General features: G+C 42.3%; 1 protein-coding gene across 6 annotated transcripts in view; it reads left to right on the top strand.

Annotated features, from left to right (window-relative positions):
- Positions 1–13706, top strand: part of LOC126419783 (UDP-glucosyltransferase 2-like) — a 335883-nt gene extending 322177 nt beyond the window's left edge. For 4 of the 6 annotated variants that reach the window (XM_050086961.1, XM_050086965.1, XM_050086969.1 and 1 more), the window contains one exon: positions 13210–13520. In XM_050086961.1, coding sequence (XP_049942918.1) covers positions 13210–13510 — 301 coding nt within the window. In that variant the 3' untranslated portion in view covers positions 13511–13520. Of the gene's footprint in view, positions 1–13209 lie in introns of all 6 variants that reach the window. The other 2 variants (XM_050086968.1, XM_050086962.1) reach the window with 2 other exon arrangements.
- Positions 13707–18550: the final 4844 nt, after the last annotated feature.

Consider the following 18550-nt stretch of genomic DNA (forward strand, 5'->3'; position numbering starts at 1 on the left):
AGGGCATGTTCTGAGGCATCAAGGGATCACCAATTTAGTATTGGAGGGCAGCGTGGAGGGTAAAAATCGTAGAGGGAGACCACGAGATGATTACACTAAGCAGATTCAGAAGGATGTAGGTTGCAGTAGGTACTGGGAGATGAAAAAGCTTGCACAGGATAGAGTAGCATGGAGAGCTGCATCAAACCAGTCTCAGGACTGAAGACCACAACAACAACAACAACATTGGGGTTTTGAAAGTGTGCGCCGAGCTGGCTTCATTGTTTTCTTACTTCTTTGGTATACTTCGATACCAAGGAAGTGAAGGATCATCAACTTGTGGAGGTTTTTCTTTTAAACACAATTCCCAAAAGTATTGTCCGCATCTCGTGGTCGTGCGGTAGCGTTCTCGCTTCCCGCGCCCGGGTTCCCGGGTTCGATTCCCGGCGGGGTCAGGGATTTTCTCTGCCTCGTGATGACTGGGTGTTGTGTGCTGTCCTTAGGTTAGTTAGGTTTAAGTAGTTCTAAGTTCTAGGGGACTGATGACCATAGATGTTAAGTCCCAAAGTGCTCAGAGCCATTGAGAGCCCAAAAGTGTTAAAAACTATCACGCCTTCCATTCAAGATACAAATCAAGCCCTCATATATTTTTTCCAGATCAGCAACACTTAGATGAGCGCATTGAATTTTTTTCATTGACATCCCCTATTGCGTGGCAATAAAGACGTAAAAAGAAATAAGTCTTGAATTGTAACATTGACTCAAGGTAGCCTGCACATTTGTAACCTGCCTGTGTTTTGTCCTCTGCAGAAAATGTTTCGAAAAACTCTAGAAGTTCTTCAAAGTTTTTCGATATTCTCAAGCTACTAGAAGCCCGCGTAGTCCATCGAGTCGGGCAAAGGGGTCGTAGACCAGCTTGGTCGTTAGGGCTCTCACAGCGTATGCTTCTGAAAAGCCCCATCCTTTTGTTGGATTCCCTTACGGTGGCTTGGCTAAAGCCATAATATCCCTCAACGACGTAAGATGGCGGAGACTGTCTATAACTGCCAAGTCTAAACTGTGAGCAGTGCAGTGCACATAAGTGCTTTTGGTTGTATATCCAAAACTAACCTTTTTAGTTCTTTGAACTTACCTCTATATTCAAGGCACCATCAGAACACTGTCCTCTTAAGCTACCCATTGACAAATCAAGACGAGCAAAAACGTCTTTTAAAATACTAAACAGAGTTTGTGATTCAGTTTTGGGGGTATCGTATAAGCCAATAAAGTCTTTGTTGATGATTAAGGAATAATCGACAGTACGAATACAAAATGACACTTGTTCATGAATCACAGAATCACTTGTTTCGTCAACCATAATAGAAAAATGTTCAGTCTTCTTGATTGAAGCTAATACCTTTCTCAACACAGACATTCCTAGTAGGTCAATGATCTCATTTTGAATATCGTGGGACGACCACTTATACCCCGAACGCCCTAACCAATCTTTAAACTCAGGTATGTCATTCTTTCGGAGTTCCAACAATTGAAAAAAATTTGAGCTTACATCTTGGTGCCCTCTAATTGTCGGCATAGAAATTGCACAGTAGTAAAAATTGTCTCAAGAGTTAAACGGCCTTTCTTCATATCACTATCTAACTGTTCATTCAACTGGGAGGCCACACTTCCGTTAGTGATAGAATTTAGTTTCAGAACACCTTCTTTATGGGTAAACGTATTTTCATGAAGACAGAATTTTTCCAATGCCTTTTTCCAGTTAGAAAACCCAACGGAAGTAAATGCATCTTCTTTTTTTGAAGAAAATTGTAATTGATTTTTAGCGTCTGTTACTTTGCAGGTTTCGCAAAAAGTTTTTTCCGTAGATGCTTCATATTCTACCCATGTGTATTTGATCAGCCAAGACTTCTGAAATGATCTTCCCTTACCGGATTGTCCCGGTTTCGGCTGTGAACGGTTCTCGCCTTAAGATGACGAAGCAACTGACGACACAATAATTGTTGGAGGTTGACTTGCAGTATTCTCAACTTCCAAGCGGGCCTTTTTGGTAACAAATTTATCCATTGCAAACTTAATTCACAATACACAAAGAGACTAAAGTAAACGAACATAAAATAGTCATATAAAATAGTCCACTAGACACTAAAGTCGGAACACTAAACATGTTTGCAGCATGCACTGAGCGAAACTATCCACACTGAATGACTGCGACAGCAGGGTGGGCTTTATATAACCGCGGCGTCGTAATGTCTCGAAGCGTCAATGCGACGCTAGACGGAGGGCGCCTCTGCTCCAGTCCTTTTGATATCGCCACGGCCGCAGCACTGGCCCGCCGGCGCCAGACTTGACCCGAAGGTTCCCGCACCGGGACAAATTCTAAGTGTGCCCGCAGTACCGTAATACTATCATGATTCACACCACTCGTTTTCGGTTAACCTGCTTACTACTATTATAATTATTTGTTTCAACTCATTACTGGATGTATTTCAAAAGGTAACTGACGTCAAACAAGGAAAATAAAAAATTCCAACATAATTTTGTGATTTTACGAAGCATAATATAACTAACAATTTTCTTAAATTATTGGGAAGGCTCTGACCCCTCAAACGAATTTTTGAGGGAGCTCGGGCCCCCTCAGGCCCCATGGAGTCGCCGCCTATGTGAGGAGTACACTCCAAAATTGCTCCCAACTGGGAGACATGCGAGAGCAAGTCTTCCCTGCCCCCTTCCTAGCCCTCCCTTACTAAACGGTGGCTGCTTGGTCTGCAAAAAATGATTCCTCCTCAAAAGGTAATAATCTTCCAAATGTCACACGCCCTATAATTTTGAAGTTAATAGAAATCTTTTTAAATACTGAATGAAATTTTGTTTTAATTAAATACGATTACTCTATCTTAATAGTAGGAGAAATTTCTTCACGATATGCAATGTAAGGATACGAATCACACCCACTGTTCCTAACGGCTGGAAGCTCTCAGGCGAAAACAACTGCCATGCGTGAAAGCAATATCTCTGAGTTAGCGTCAGAGTCTCAGAACCAGAGAGTAGCTTTTTTATACACTTTGTTATACATGGTGCTTTCCACAGAATGTATCCTTCTTTGAGCCAAACAGATGGAATTCGGGAGGTGCGAGATTCGACCTATACGATGGATGAGACAGAACAGTCCACTGAAGTTTTGTGAGCTCCTCTCGGCTGTGCAGACTCGTGTGATGTCTCCTGTTGTCATGGAGAAACAGAAGTCCGTTTGCATTTCTGTGCTGATGAACATGCTGAAGTTATTTCTTCAGTTTCCTGAGCGTAGCAGAATACACTTCAGAGTTGATCATTGCAGCATGCATCAAACAGAATAACCCCTTCAGAGTGTCAGTCTTTTGATTGCGATCCGTCGATCACCTCGAATGAGAGTGTCCGCACGTTCCAACACTGCAGCAGTCAGCTGTGTGTTAACGGCCGGCAGGTGGGAGATCAGACGAGTCTGCGCGACCTTGTTGCGATGAAGACAGACGCCTCGCCCAACGATTAACAGTGCTTTTGTTCACTTCTAGGTCTCTATACACATTCTGTAAGCACTTATGAATTTGCGATGCTTTGGTTTCCTGCCAAAAGCAACTCAATGACGGCTTGCTTGGAATGCCACTTTGAAGGCTACGTATGGTGCACCCGACTACCGGAAGTCCACGAAACCATTGAGGCTGAAGCGGGAATATTCCACAACGCCCCTCAAAAAATTCCACATTTTTTTCAACCGAAACTGGCCGAGAAAAAAAGTGTTGCAGTACTTACTGAACACCGCTCGTATTTAATTTAATATTTTGCTTCCCACTTTTCGTGTTATTTTACTGTACTTATTAAGGTAGATAGTGGACATTCGAATGCTGAGTCGACTGCATCCTTACCAATCATGGCGTCGCCGTTGTAAAAGTACTGGACTCTCATTCCGGAACACGGGGATTTCCAGCCAGCCAGCTTCGCGTTTTCTTTGGTTTCCATAAAACACTTGAGGTGAATACTGGGACGTTTCCTTCGAGGAGGCCGTGGCCTGTTCTCCATCTCTAATAAAAAGGTCATAGAAAGGTTATTTAAACCCCAATCACCCGTCTTCTTACTCTGCCCTTCCCATTATTCCACTGTGTTAATTAATAACGTAACAGGTCGAGAAACCAACTGCAACGAAAACTGAATATATTAGACTGGCAAAGCCTCGTAACCGCTGAAAGGGGTTTCTGTAGACATCCGTTAGTGGTTGGCTGGTTGGTTTTGTGGGGAAGGGACCAAACAGCTTGGTCATCGGTCCCATCAGATTGGGGAAGGATGGGGAAGGAAATCGGCCGTGTCCTTTCAAAGGAACCATCCTGGTATTTGCCTGAAGCGATTCAGGGAAATCGCGGAAAACCTAAATCAGGATGGCCGGATGTGGGTTTTAACCGTTGTCCTCCCGAATGCGAGTCCAGTGTGCTATTCACTGCACCAACTCGTTGAGTAATTCTGTAGAAATAATTATTTCTTACACAAGTTCCACGGAGTACCTACCTATCCAAAACAATTCAACTACGTATTTCATACATTACGTAACGAATGGCTACGCCAGCTGTTCAGTGGAGTTCAAAGTGAGATTAAACATTCGATCCTGCATTTCGTTATTTTTTAACTCCTGCAGGAGACTGGACCTGCGGGCTTTCAAAAACATTAAAATGAAATGGTGTGATGGTGGCCCTCAACTACTTTCCCTCTGACTCAGTGTTGAAATATTAAAAGTCTTGGCTGGTTTCGTTGTCTAGGGGCTGGGATACGTAGTTGCCGCATTACAGGCCAAATACTGCTGAGTATACAGTATACAATATGAATATACATATGAACCGAATGGTGGAAGGTTTCTATCACTCGGCGATTGCGAATGTAACGTAGAAATTTTTAAATGAAAGATTGAAATTAAATAAAATCTGCAGGTACTAGCTGAAAGACTTTAAATAATGAGTACGATAGTAGAAGTTCTTTTTGAGAATGTAGTATATTTCTGCAAAACACTTATTGGTGTCGATGGTCCAGCAAATAAATAAAATATAAAACATCCTGGCAGATTAAAACTGTATGCCGGACCAAGACTCGAACTCCCGAGTTCGAGTCTCGGTCCGGCACACAGTTTTAATCTGCCAGGAAGTTTCATATCAGCGCAAACTCCACTCCAGAGTGAAAATCTCATTCTGGAATTAAAATATAAGTTGAATAACAGGGAAACAATAGATTACTACTGCACATAATTAGTTATGAACAACAACATAGCTCGCCGGATATTCACTTCTAAACGCACACTACGTCTTCACTGTAGAAGCCACGGAAATCTCACAAGTGCACAAGTCGGCACTCCAAAGTATTTCTATCTGCCCCGACCACGTGCAAACAAGTTTATACAACTACACCCACCGGCAATAACAATAACAACAGAACTTTAACACTTTCAGGAAACTCTTTTGCCAAATAGTTTTCACAAGAAAGCTCAACAAAGTCAAAGCACCTTTCATAAAATCATTTCGGATTCATTTCATGCCCTAAGTCTAAACACCGTAATTTAAAAAAATTGACAGCTACATCAATTCCCTTTCTGCGAAAACAATTTTATGTTTGGAAAGAATGACGGTTCAAAGATTTGTGTAACTGACAAGTGATCCTTTCAATTGAATCAATCATTGATCTGAGTCACGTTGCCGTCTCATGCATGCGCCATTCTTGATTCAGTGAAACGGCCCTAACATGCTGGGCAGAAGCCCCGAACTGAGATACATATTCAACGGTTTTCACTGCATCAATATTCCTTTGCTGGAGTCGATGAAGAGAATGTCACAACGAGGCAGGACTTTATTTTTAAAAAATGTAGCCAGAAGACGAAATCTCCGTCTTGCAGGAAACCTTTGAGCCTCATAGCCTTGTTTATTGTCTTCTAATTATTACTATCATCACCAATGACATTTTCCACCCACAAAACTTTCCTTCTGGTATTTGTGTATGGCTGTTACGCTCAGTGATTTGAAATTCCACCGGATTGACTGAGGACAAGCAGGAACACGTTTCTTCACTACATCGTCAAGAACGGCTATGTGTTTAGGAGACTGGGAAAAAAAGGGTACAAATTCCTTCCAAGTTGCTGAAGAAGATCCGCATTTGCTTATTCATGTCACACAACGTTTAACAATTAAATTTAACTGATGTGCGTAACAGTGAATGAAGCAGCATTTTTATACACCTCTTTAATCCTGATTTGAACTCCACTTTTGGGGCCACTCTTAAAAACAGCAGCAGCGTCGTAACACTGAGCTCTCAGTTTCTCAGGTGTTACACTTACGTTCATTTTCTCTAGCTTGCTGAGAACAGCCTTAGTTACATCTTCTGTAGTGCGACTTCTTGGTCGTACAAAGGAAATAAATCTACCGTTAAGTTGCCCCAGCAACTCATCGCGAATTATTTCGACCAGTTTGACAAATTTTCACAGTCAGTGGTTTCGTTCACTCCGATAGCAAGGAAATATGTCTTCGACAGTTCATTCCTGATCAGATTTAGGCATATCTAGTAAATTGTTTTGAATTGTTTTGGAGAGGCCTAAGGAATCCCGATTTTCTGATTTTTCGATATGCTGCTTCAAGACGCCGTAGAGTTCTGCCATCAGATCAACTAGTCCTCGAAAAATTCCTGGGTTCTCGGAATTTTCTGTTTCGTCATGGCGCCTTAAGGCCAGGTCGAATTTGCCGCACAATTTAATGCAGTCTATCAGTTTACTCAGGATATACCGGTTTTTGAGACATTTTCGTAAAATTTTTTTAAGTTTGTGGTACCACCCTCACTGTCACTACTGTTTGTCAAGATACACTTGAAACAGAAAAATGCGTATTTCACTTCACAACCACTCAGCTGCACTTTACATTGTTCTGTTAAAATGTCGTGTGTACTCTTGCCAGTATTTACACTGTTTTTGTTCTTGATTGATTTTCGGATCTGGTGTGGGCGCCCCAAGTTATTTCACTTTTATCCCATCGGCATGCTCCAAATTTTTACCTAATAAATTTCACAACTAATTCATACTGCGCTGTTTCTGAACTCGTGATACGCTGCAGTTACTCGTAAGATAGTATAGCTCACTTCACTCACACTCAATACCTCCAAAGAAAAGAAACACAATCACAAAAATAACGCACGTTTACTGCGAACACAGTTAGCAAGCAAGGAAACTAAAGTAACGGATCATATTTCGTGCGCTTTGTTCTACTAACTGTTCGTCAAACTGTCGCTATAATCTGTTCATCGCAAGAATAAACGTGATGAAAACACTGGACTATGTATTCTTCCGCATTTGTTGGAACCCCATTCGATTTCCGTTTCACGTTGGACTACACCCAAGCTGTCTCGAGTACTGTCGCGTACGACAATAAGGATACGTTTTGTGCTGTGCGTTACGCACACATCCGCTTAGCGATAATACGGAACAGCTTTACCGGCACTTTTAACTTGGACAGCACTGGCCGGTCAGCTGGTACAGCTAGTCTGCAGTGGCGTGACCAGCTGCAGTTCACTTGTCAAAAGCGACGAGGAGGGGAACAATACAGCTTCGAATGTCATTTAATTTTTAATCTGAAGGAAATAATACGCTGCTAATTTCCTATAATACGCTCCTTAGACGACTAGACGAAAACCGCAACACGTTATCGTTTTTAGGCAACGCAGAGGGTAATTTTTCTGCATAAGCTGTGTGTAACGTAAGAGAGTATTGAAGGATTTCACCGTATAGTTAAATATTGAAGCCACTGAAGGTATTACTTACATTCAGTTGTCTGATAATCTCTTAGCTCCTTCCTTATCGGAATCCGATAAATATATTTCTATTCGTTGATAACGAGCCTATCAACAACAGAATCCAAGAAGCCAACCAGGCGCTACATTTTTTCTTTTATCACGAGCCGTTATACATACCGCCAGCGTTCGGCAGTGACGTGTGAAAAAGCTGCTTGCGTTAAGTTCCAGTACGACTGGCAGCTTAGTCTTTGTTACTTCTCGGGCCAAATCCCGCAGCTTGGGTCCAGATCAGTTCTGTTGGGTTCGTATGGTAATGGTACAGTAAAAAATGTAAAAACGCAGCATTTGTACGATGTGCTCGATGCTGTGAAAATGATTGTTCTTCATGTTTGTACGATACTTATCTACCTCTATGGTAAAACGATAGACATAGTCCAAATAAAGAGGATTTGGTTTTTCATTTTTGCCTTAAAAATTAAATTGTTATGTTTTCTTCAACAACTTCTATTAAGTATTGCATAAAACAACGATAATTAAGAATTTGTATTTGGAATGGAAACAGGAATTTCGCGTCCATTATGTAATTAGAAACAAGAAGACGTCCATTATTCATAAAAAATGATGATGAGTTTTATAATTACGAGATGTGGGTATTTCACATTGAGCGAGAGAAAAAAAAAAAAAAAAAAAACAACGCACTTTTAACCTCAACTGGTTCACATTCCATTACGCTAGGGACTGCGCTACACATTCAAGGAGGGTTTGTGTAACAACTGCATTATATATGTCACGGGGAAAACTTCAAAGCCTATTATCTCCGTAAATTTATGAAAAAGATTAAGAGCAGCCTATTTCTCGGCACTTTTTAACCGTGTTCCACGCGCGTGTTTGACTACGGAACAGAAAGCATGCCAGCCATTTTCATGCTGCACATTAACAGCGCGACAATCGGAGAACAACGCTGCAGAAGCTGTGACTGTACACGATTTTTGAAATAAAAACTACGTAGCTAAATCGAGATTAAGAAAAACGTTGATGACTGTTAATACAGTTGAATATCTTAAAGTTTCATTTAACGTAACTTAGTAATAAGATATCTCATACATAAGTAGGACGTATTTCCAAGAGCGTAACAACGCCACAGTACGTGTGCTGCGGCTTCTGACCAATCATTGCCTTATGATGAACGGATACTTACGTTACAGCATCCTAATGCACTCTGGTGGGAGATTTCCAAACTTGTATTAACAGTGGCTAGAATAGCCAATGGAAGAAGAAAAACAAGTATCTAAAACGATTTCAAAACAAAATAGTGAACGTCGATTTACGCATCAAAGCATAATATACAAGACAGGGATTCGATAGCGAAGTATTAGTAATCTCACTTGGTATAAGCCTCTTGACTGTTGTGACTAAGTGCTCAAATGGTTCAAATGGCTCTGAGCACTATGGGACTTAGCATCTGAGGTCATCAGTCCCCTAGAACTCAGAACTACTTAAACCTAACTAACCTAAGGACATCACACACATCAATGCCCGACGCAGGATTCGAACCTGCGACCATAGCGGTCGTGTGGTTCCAAACTGAAGCGCCTAGAACCGCTCGGCCACAACGGCCGGCGACCAAGTGCTGTCAAAACTGAAATACTAAGTGATTTTAGGTCTTTGTGTAGATTGTTCTTATTGCTGGTATTGATACTATGTATTGAGTTATTGGTTGGAAATAGAGATATTTCATTAAGGAATAATATACTGAGAAGCAGTGGTTACAATTCAAAGTTCCTTGAACGGGTTTCTACATGATGTTCTTGAATTTACACCTTAAGTGAGTCTTATTACACGCTAAAAACCTTTGCTCGGTATGACGAGTAACCCCACAATATGATCTCGTATGGTATACTAGAAAGAAAGGAAGCAGAGTATGCAAGCTTTTATATATATATATATATTTCGTACGTCTGACATCATTCTCATCGCTAGTACAGATTTGTTCACGAGCTTCAGCAATTCTGTGTTATGCCCTTCCAAACTGAATTTATTATCGAGTTGTAATTCCAGAAATTTAACATTGTCAAGCTCTTCAATCTGCATGCCTTCACGTTAAACCAATGCTGGAAGGAAATCTCTTACAGATTCTGAATTGCATATAGTGGGTATTTTCAAAATTTAATTTCACCTTTAGACCATTTATTGATGTCAGTGAAAATTTCACTATCAGCCGTTTCTAAATTTGTACTGGACTTGCTACTTACTGCGAATTTTCAGTCTGTTGGGAACAGAAGTAAACCTTTCTGCTCCTCTCAATGATACCAAATACTGCTCTTGCAAAGTAACCTTGTTGATGTCACGGATATGTATTGACGTTTTCTTCCGTCTCGAAGATATTATTTAGCCTCAGCGGCTGTTCTGTGTTAGTTCGGTTAAAATGATCAATAAATAAACTAAATTAAAGTCGAAATTAGAGCAAGTGGCTTTACTTTTGAGATGTTTGAAATATCAAAAAAAGAAAATGAAAATAATTTAGGAAGAGAGGCGTCTTTGTCACTCATTGATATGCAGTACATCTAACGAAAATACAACATGAGAACAGATGTATTCTGTAAGGGAGGAAACAGTGTCACCCGAAGCTTCCTGGGAAATGACTTCAAAATGTCGTGTCTTCCATGAAAACTCGATAGCAGTCGACTAATAAAGAACTCCGGAGACGTCGTTTTTACTTAACGTATTTCACTGCTTTTGTATTTTAACTTAAGTTACGTCATGTGACACCATGTCGTTTCACGGCAACTGTGCATTTAGCATTTATCGCAAACATGTCACTTTCGATACAATTTGTTAGAAGTAAATTTCTGTTCATGTCCCATCGCCGGTAAAAGCTTTCAGGAGATTGTGATGAGACGCAGTGTCAGAAGTTGAGTGACTACACTGCACTATAGTGGGTAAAGACATGTAGTTATCAACTCGAAAGGAGCAGGTTTGGGTCCTGCTATTTTCAAATATTTTTAGACACCAACGCATTTGTAAAATATTCTGGTACTTTCTTATTAATTTAATTGAAGTAAGTTGCTTAATATTTGGTGTTATACACATCTCTGCCTGTCTGTGTTGAGTTTGTTCGACTTTTTGACCATGCCAGGGAAAGGGGCTGAACAAATTCTAAGAACAATAGTCTGAACCCCATCTACATTAACTGGGAAAATCGCGAAGGTAACGCGAAAATGAGTTAAAAATGTGCTAATGTAAGTAGATTCATATATTCACCAACATATATGGATGTGACACTAGAGTTGTGTGACAAGTTCCGTTTTTTTTTTACATGCACTATTTTTGGAGTGCGCGTGCTAATACTGCATTGCATTTCTAAGGTGTGGAGGCCTCGTAATATTCTGTAAACATAACTAGAAGACATTTATAGTATAGATTTTGTTTCACGAATGAATCAACATAACTAGAAGACATTTATAGTATAGATTTTGTTTCACGAATGAATCAACATAACTAGAAGACATTTATAGTATAGATTTTGTTCCACAAATGAATCAACGGACACAGTATAATTAATTGGAATGCAACAGAAGGCTTTATTATTTATCTACGATTAACTACACATTTGTCCTTCTGAACTGACATCAAAATGAAAGGTGTGTAATTACTTTGGCAGGAAAAGAAATGAGGCAATTTCTTGCATAGTATACACTTGAGTCTGATTGGAAAACAAAGATGTGACTTATTCACTGGTCTATAACCTAGAAGTCATTTCCATTTCTGCATTAAGAATGTAAAATGTTAGTTGTGACACGTTGACGCAAGGGGAGTGCACCACGCAACCTTTACTGTAATATTGAAAACAGCAACCATTCTCATCAGGTCCATTCACAGCACAGAGCAGACACAACATTACTTTCACGTCACAGTGGGACTAAATAGAATTATTGTCCCTAGCTGCTGGTATCGTATCAACACGATCACAGTGCTGTATTGTTAAAGGGGATGCCTCACCGCTTCACTACTGAGCTCAGAATAACCTACAAATTACCCCCCCCCCCCCCCTCCCGCCGCTCATCCCCACTCACACATTACTGCTGTAAAAGTCTATGCCACCACAAAAGTCTACGGCAGTTGGAAAATGTGCTGGACAAGTGCACCTCATTCTGATGTCACTTTCCAGTAATATTTGAGTGGTACAGGCTTCTCCCATTCTGAATAAAATAGAATAGAATATTTAAGCTTTGAACATGTTTACATGTAATTTGTGTCATATGTTTTATAATTTACGGTGATTGTACAAAAAAATAGAGCAGAGTCAGTTCGCTAATTTTATTGTTTTTAATTAATCCTTCTACCTGATTCCATATAAATCCAGAGGTTTTAAATTTTTCAGTTAAACTTAGACCAAAATTTTAAATCTCAGTAGGCTAACTGATGATACTTTCCCCAATGAACGTTGTATTCAGTATTTTGAGGTTCAGGGCCCAACTTATTCATCAGTTGAGAGTAACAGTCAACCAACAATGAACAAAATTTGCATTTTTAAAATTTTTTCGTAGTGGTCATTAAGACAGAAGTACACATTATTGATGTTGCCAAGAGTGTTCTAAAAGCTGTTTTCAAATTCTGGACCCTACTTATACATCAGTAACTCTCTGAAAAGTATGTTGTTCATATAATTTAACAACAGTTAATGAGATTTGTTTCTTTCAACATTTTACTGTAGGCATAAAGTACCCCACTTGCCCCCCCCCCCTCGGTAATGTGCATTGTGGAAAATGCCTTGACACTGCTAGGATTAATTATGATTGACAGCTGTCCCAAATAAATTCGCTGACTGAATACCTTAGCATAAGCTGTATTAATTACAGATGTACTACCTACTTGTGTCATAAAAATTTGTGCTTGACCAGGACCGGGACCTGAACCCAAATTTCCTGACAACCGCAAGTGGTTACATTAACCACTTGGTCTACCCTGCATGCCTTCCTGACCGACCCAAACTTGTACACGTCACACTGTCAACATACCCGTATCATAGTCCCTTGCACTCATTACTTAATGGTCATAGCCTTGTTCTCACAGGCACATGAATACGGGGTAAAGCTGTGAGCATTAAATGATGAATTTAGGGGACTACTATATAGGAACGTGGACAGTGTAGCACATGGAAGTTTGGGTCGGTCTGCGAGGCATGCACAGATAGTCGAAGTGGTTAAGGTGACTGCCCGCGATAGGCAGGAAATCCACGATCGAGTCCCAGTGCGGCACAAATTTGTGTGTGTCACCAGTAGGTAGTATATCTAGTACAGCTGATGCCAAGATATTCGTGGTCAGAGAATTTATTTCAGTCAGTTTATTGTTGACACACTCCCTAAACCAATTTTATATCATTTTTTTTCCTTTTCTTTCTCTCCTTGCACACTAATTGTACTGGGTACATGTATAAAATCATTATTGCAGATATATGGAGAACGCAAAAAAGTACTCCAGGCTGTTCCACGACCGACCGGAAAAGCCTCTGGATACGGCCATCAACTCCATAGAGTACGTACTGCGCCACGGTGGGGCGCGCCACATGCGGTCTGCGGCTCTGGACCTGACGTGGTACCAGTACCTGCTGCTAGATGTCATCCTCTTCCTGCTGGCGTGCGCAGCAGCAGCTGTAGCGGCAGCAGTCGTCGCAGTGAAGGTCATTGTGAGGCTTATTTCCAGCAAGAGTGGCTCAGCCTCAAAGAAGGGAAAAGGAGTTAAGAAGGATTAGAAGCTGTCAACTTGAGGTCCCAGGGACCTATAGACGCTGCAAGCTGTAGGATGGATCGAAGTGAAGTCTGCCAGCTGCAGAGTGATTAGAGAGGAAATGAGACACCAGTGTTCGATATTTATTTATTTTTCTTGGAGCAGAAGCTACCTCTTGATGTACAAACGGACACAAAATAAAACGGTACAAGAATACTTTATGTTCATCTCAATTATCAGAGAAAACCATGGAGTGACCTAATGCAGACTGTTCACTAATTAATAATTGTTCAAAACAAATACTTTTCGTATTTTCTACTTACTTACAGAAGTTTTGTATGTAATTACGTTTTTGTACTACATAACTGAGATTGCTTTAGGTGCTATCTACAATATTCAAAAAGTAGAAACACTAGAATATTACAATAAAAATATAAACCAACATTTTAAAATAATCTGTTATTTTCTTTTCTCAAATGTTCCATAAATCACAATGTCTTTATGCAACTATCCATACAATGTTTTATCAGTCGAAAGCTCTTATAATAAACTTATCTCTACAGCTGAGATGAAGCTAGAGGGCTGGTTCTCAGAGTAGAAGTGGTGATTCAAGTCTTGGTAGTGGGTGAAAACTACTTAGGCTCTAGGAAGAAAGGTAGTAGTACACAATTCTAGGTGGTAGTGTACAATTCTTGATGGCTAACTACACACTAGTAACCCGGGTAAAATCCAAAACTTGTCACAGCGTCTAATGGAGAGAATGCACGTGACAACAGATGATGATCGCCAAAAGGAAGGGGACGTTAAAGTTCGTGGCTCCTTTTGTGCTTCTGGAGAAGAGTATGTGCCGGCGTTGGGTCTGACTCTGACTCTGCCACTCCGAAATTTATATGTAACAATGGATTACAAATATTTTAGAGACACTTGGTTCATAAAATGGTGTGGAGTTTCCAGATTGATTGCTTGCAATGAATCAAAGACAGCAGAATAATGTTGCTATAAAACACTGTATTGCAAAATGAAGATACAACATGAACATGTGCGCACAGCAAGCTCCAAATACCAAATACAATCTCCTCACAGGAGCTCAACTGCTGGTGAGGTCCACACAGTGCCTCTCCTCCAGGCTCTTTCGTCTGGCAGAAGAATTGAAGAGGAAGGAAAAGGACTGGAGAGGATTAGGATCGATTAATTGAGAGGAAGGTTACAGTACTAAACGGTGAGGGCATTAGTCCTGCAAATCCGAAGTTACACACAGAAGAGCGAGGGTGTGCTAAATGTGGACGGATCCACTCAGAGGAGTCAAACTATAAAAATGAGGAAGTTAAGACACATGCAGGAGAAGGTAAAAAAACGGTAGCCAAAATCTAAAAACTGGGAAAACGGAGGGGTAAAAGATTGGTCTTTGCAAGGGGTAGTGGTCATTGATCCCAGACTGAGAAAATATGAAGAGAGGTCCCAACCACAACCACCGTGCCCCTGCTCCAGGAGAGAAGCAAAACCTTATATCTGAAAATATAAACCACTTTATGGACCAGTTCAGCCATCCATTAATCTTCTGCTAATATTAAATTTAGGGATTCTGAAAGAGTATACTTAGTAGGGAGTGCAAAAAGAAAGGAAAATTACACCAATGTATGGGATACTGTCAGTCTGGCTCCACAACCATATTGTGTGGGTAGTTCGTTATGCAAGAGGAAACAATGAGTGAGCCTACCTGATACCACACATACAAGACTTTGTGCAAGTACTTAGTGGAGCACGCATCTTCAGTGTCTTGGACTGCCGCATGGCATATTTACAGATACCAGTGGAACAGCGTGACATACCAAAGACAGTAGTGATAACACCCTTTGGCCTGTATGAATTCTGTTACATGCCTTATGGTCTCATAAACGTGGCCCAGACTTGGCAGCATTTTATAGACTCACTCCTGTTTAACTCCACATATTGCTACGCCTACCTCAAAGACACACTAATTTTTTCCCTCTCCGACAGGGAACATGAACTCCACCCGGCCACGATACAGGACTTATTGACACGTAACGGAGTCGAGAACAATCATGACAAGTCACAACTCCGCTGCAACACTGTCACTTTTCTGGGGTACACCGTCTCTTCGGATGGTATAGGCCCCCTGCAGGAGCGGTTTGACTGCATTCATGATCTACCTCTCCCAGTGTCGTTTGGTGAATTACACTGGTTTTTAGGAACTGTCAATTTCTACCGTCGTAACCTGCCGATGGCGGCAGCAATTCAAGCCCCTTTGACTGATGCATTGGCCGGGAAACAAATCTCGGGCAGTCGCCGAGTACAGTGGTCTGACAACATGGTGAGAGCTTTTGAAGACTTTAAATCAGCATTAGCATGTGGTGTCACTCTCACCCACCCTTTGCCAGATGCCTGCATCTCTATTACAGCGGGTGCAAGTGATTTTGCAATAGGTGCAGTCCTCCAACAGCATGTCAATGACTCGACACAACCACTCGGTTTTATTTTTCCAAAAAACTATCTACAGCTCAACGTAAATCATCAGCATTTCAGAGAATTGCTTGCTGTTTATGAAGCTGTAAAATATTTCTGCACAGACATCGAAGGAAGGAATATAACAATTTTCACAGATCATCGCCCCTCGCGGAGCCTATCCGTAACCCCACTGCTTACCTTCCCCCACGTAGGTTTCGGCAAATGGACTTAATTTGCCAATACACAACAGACATCCGTTACATTTGAGGTTCAGAAAATGTGGTGGCTGACTACCTATCACTTATCACTGCAATTTCGTCCGCCATTAATTTCGACGAATTGGCTCACTTACAGGACAGTGACACCGAATTGTACAACCTCCAACAAGACCCAGATACTTCCCTTTAGATCGTTTTGTGCAACCTACTGTGCTTGGCCAGGCCACTGTGGTGTGATACATCCATGGGCACCACCCGGCCTATTGTTCCTCTTGTGCTGCGTCGTCATGTGTTCCCTACTTTACATAACCTGGCGCATCCTGGTGCTAAGGCTACTACGCACCTGGTTACAGAATGCTTTGTGGGGCCAGATGTGAAGAGGGATTGTCGTACTTGGGCTCGTGCTTGTTTACAGTGCCAGCGCAGCAAAGTTGGCAGGCACACACAACCCAGTCTAGGTAAATTTGACATCCTGAAAGGCCTCTTCCAACATGTACATGTGGACCTCGTAGGACCGTTACCTATGTCTGATGGTTTCAGGTGCATCCTGTCCATCGTTGACCGCATTATACGTTAGGTGGAGGCAATACCCCTGCAGGACATCACAGTGGATTCCGTAGCACATGCATTCGTACCATTCTGGATAGCTCGATTTGGCTGCCCTACATCCATCACCACCGACCAGGGAAGACAGTTTGAATCCCTGTTGTTTGACAAACTCTTCATCCCCTGTGGGGCCGATAGATTCTGCACTACGGCCTACCACCCTCAGAGCGGTGGACTGGTCGAGTAGTGCCACAGGACTCTGAAAGCGGCACTCATGTGCCACGGTGGTGAGTGGTGCGACGCCCTTCCCTTGGTTATGCTAGGAATACGCACGGCTTACAAGACAGACCTCCGGGCTTCACTCGCAGAGCTCCTGTATGGTGAGACCCTAGTTCTCCTCGCAGAGTTCGTCAGTGACGAAGCAATCGCCGACCTATCCGAACTCTCCACGATAGTTGAGCGTGTCCGGACACACATAGCCGTGATCCGCACGCCTCCTCCATGACCACATACCCATCCACGGGTATTCCTGCATACGGCACTGGACTCTTGCAAGTTTGTTATGTTACGGGATGACACAGTCAAACCGGCATTACAGCCACCTTACTCTGGCCCGCATCGAGTAGTGTCTCACACAGACAATACTATGGACATCCTTGTCAGTGTCTGCCAGCAGACAGTTTCCCTCCAATGCATGAAACCAGCCTGGACGATCGAGGAACCTGTACCACACCCCCTCGAGTCGAGGGTTCTTCCATCAGGTGACGACCTCGATCTCATACAGACTGCTCACTCCCCTGCGCTCCGCCATGATTGTATGTGCACTGAGCCTACACCTGTGGGCAACTCACTGGTTGCGTATGATGATACTCTACCCTCGTTGCACACAGGCACTGCGTGTGACAATCCACAACCTCTGGCTCAACCACATGTTGCGTGGGACATTACCCCATCCCAAGTGTTGGCACACAATCCCCCACAGAGTGTTCCAGTGTTTCTCCATAACTACGTTACTTTTCCCCCCCACCCCACCTAGTGCCCTCCACATGCACTGTCAATGAAATTCGCATCTCAATATACGCCTCTGAGTGCCGAAGTGACGAGCTTTCCTTGCAGCTCCACGAGGGATCCATCTTCATCCTCCGCATAAGGGAAACTTCACGTGGGTCCACACCCACGTCACATATCATCATCCTGTGCACAGTCCCTATCCCAAATGGGATGGATACACCTGCCATAGCTGCAACGTTCAGCACTGGTGGGATGCTCAAGATTTGCATCCCCGTCTCCGCCTGTACTGCAACGACGACATCTTCTGTGCCAGTCCAGTTCACACGTGCAGGTCGACCAGTCTGCCCCGCCCCCCCTCTCACCCCCCACCCACTGGATGGTGGACTATACAAGCACTAGTCCACCCTGCACAGACAGTATGGACTCTTAGCATACGCTGATATCAACCAGTGAGTATCCCACAACGCCACTACACAGGAAGACACCCACGTCCTTCCCCCAGTGCTCCGCGCTCCCGGGGGGAGGGGGGGGGGGGGGGGCGGCTGTGGCGACCGCCAGTAACTCCACTAGCAAAGTGCAGAGTAAATAGTAAATGGTCTTTGGAGAGTCAAGATACTTTGGGCGTCCTGTCTACTACTTGACTGAGTGATATGCATGTCGTGAATTTCTGCATTGTGTTTTCTGTAATTATACAAACCTTAATAAAAGTGTCTTATCATAATAAGTTGGAGTTTTCTGTGCATGGTCTGTCGGTATAGCCAAAATGTTTATGGTAATAAGGATATAGAAGCTAAAAAAATTTCCTTTCTTGAACACCACACCAA

This window comes from Schistocerca serialis, chromosome 9 (assembly GCF_023864345.2).
Source record: "Schistocerca serialis cubense isolate TAMUIC-IGC-003099 chromosome 9, iqSchSeri2.2, whole genome shotgun sequence".
Classification (NCBI taxonomy): domain Eukaryota; kingdom Metazoa; phylum Arthropoda; class Insecta; order Orthoptera; family Acrididae; genus Schistocerca; species Schistocerca serialis.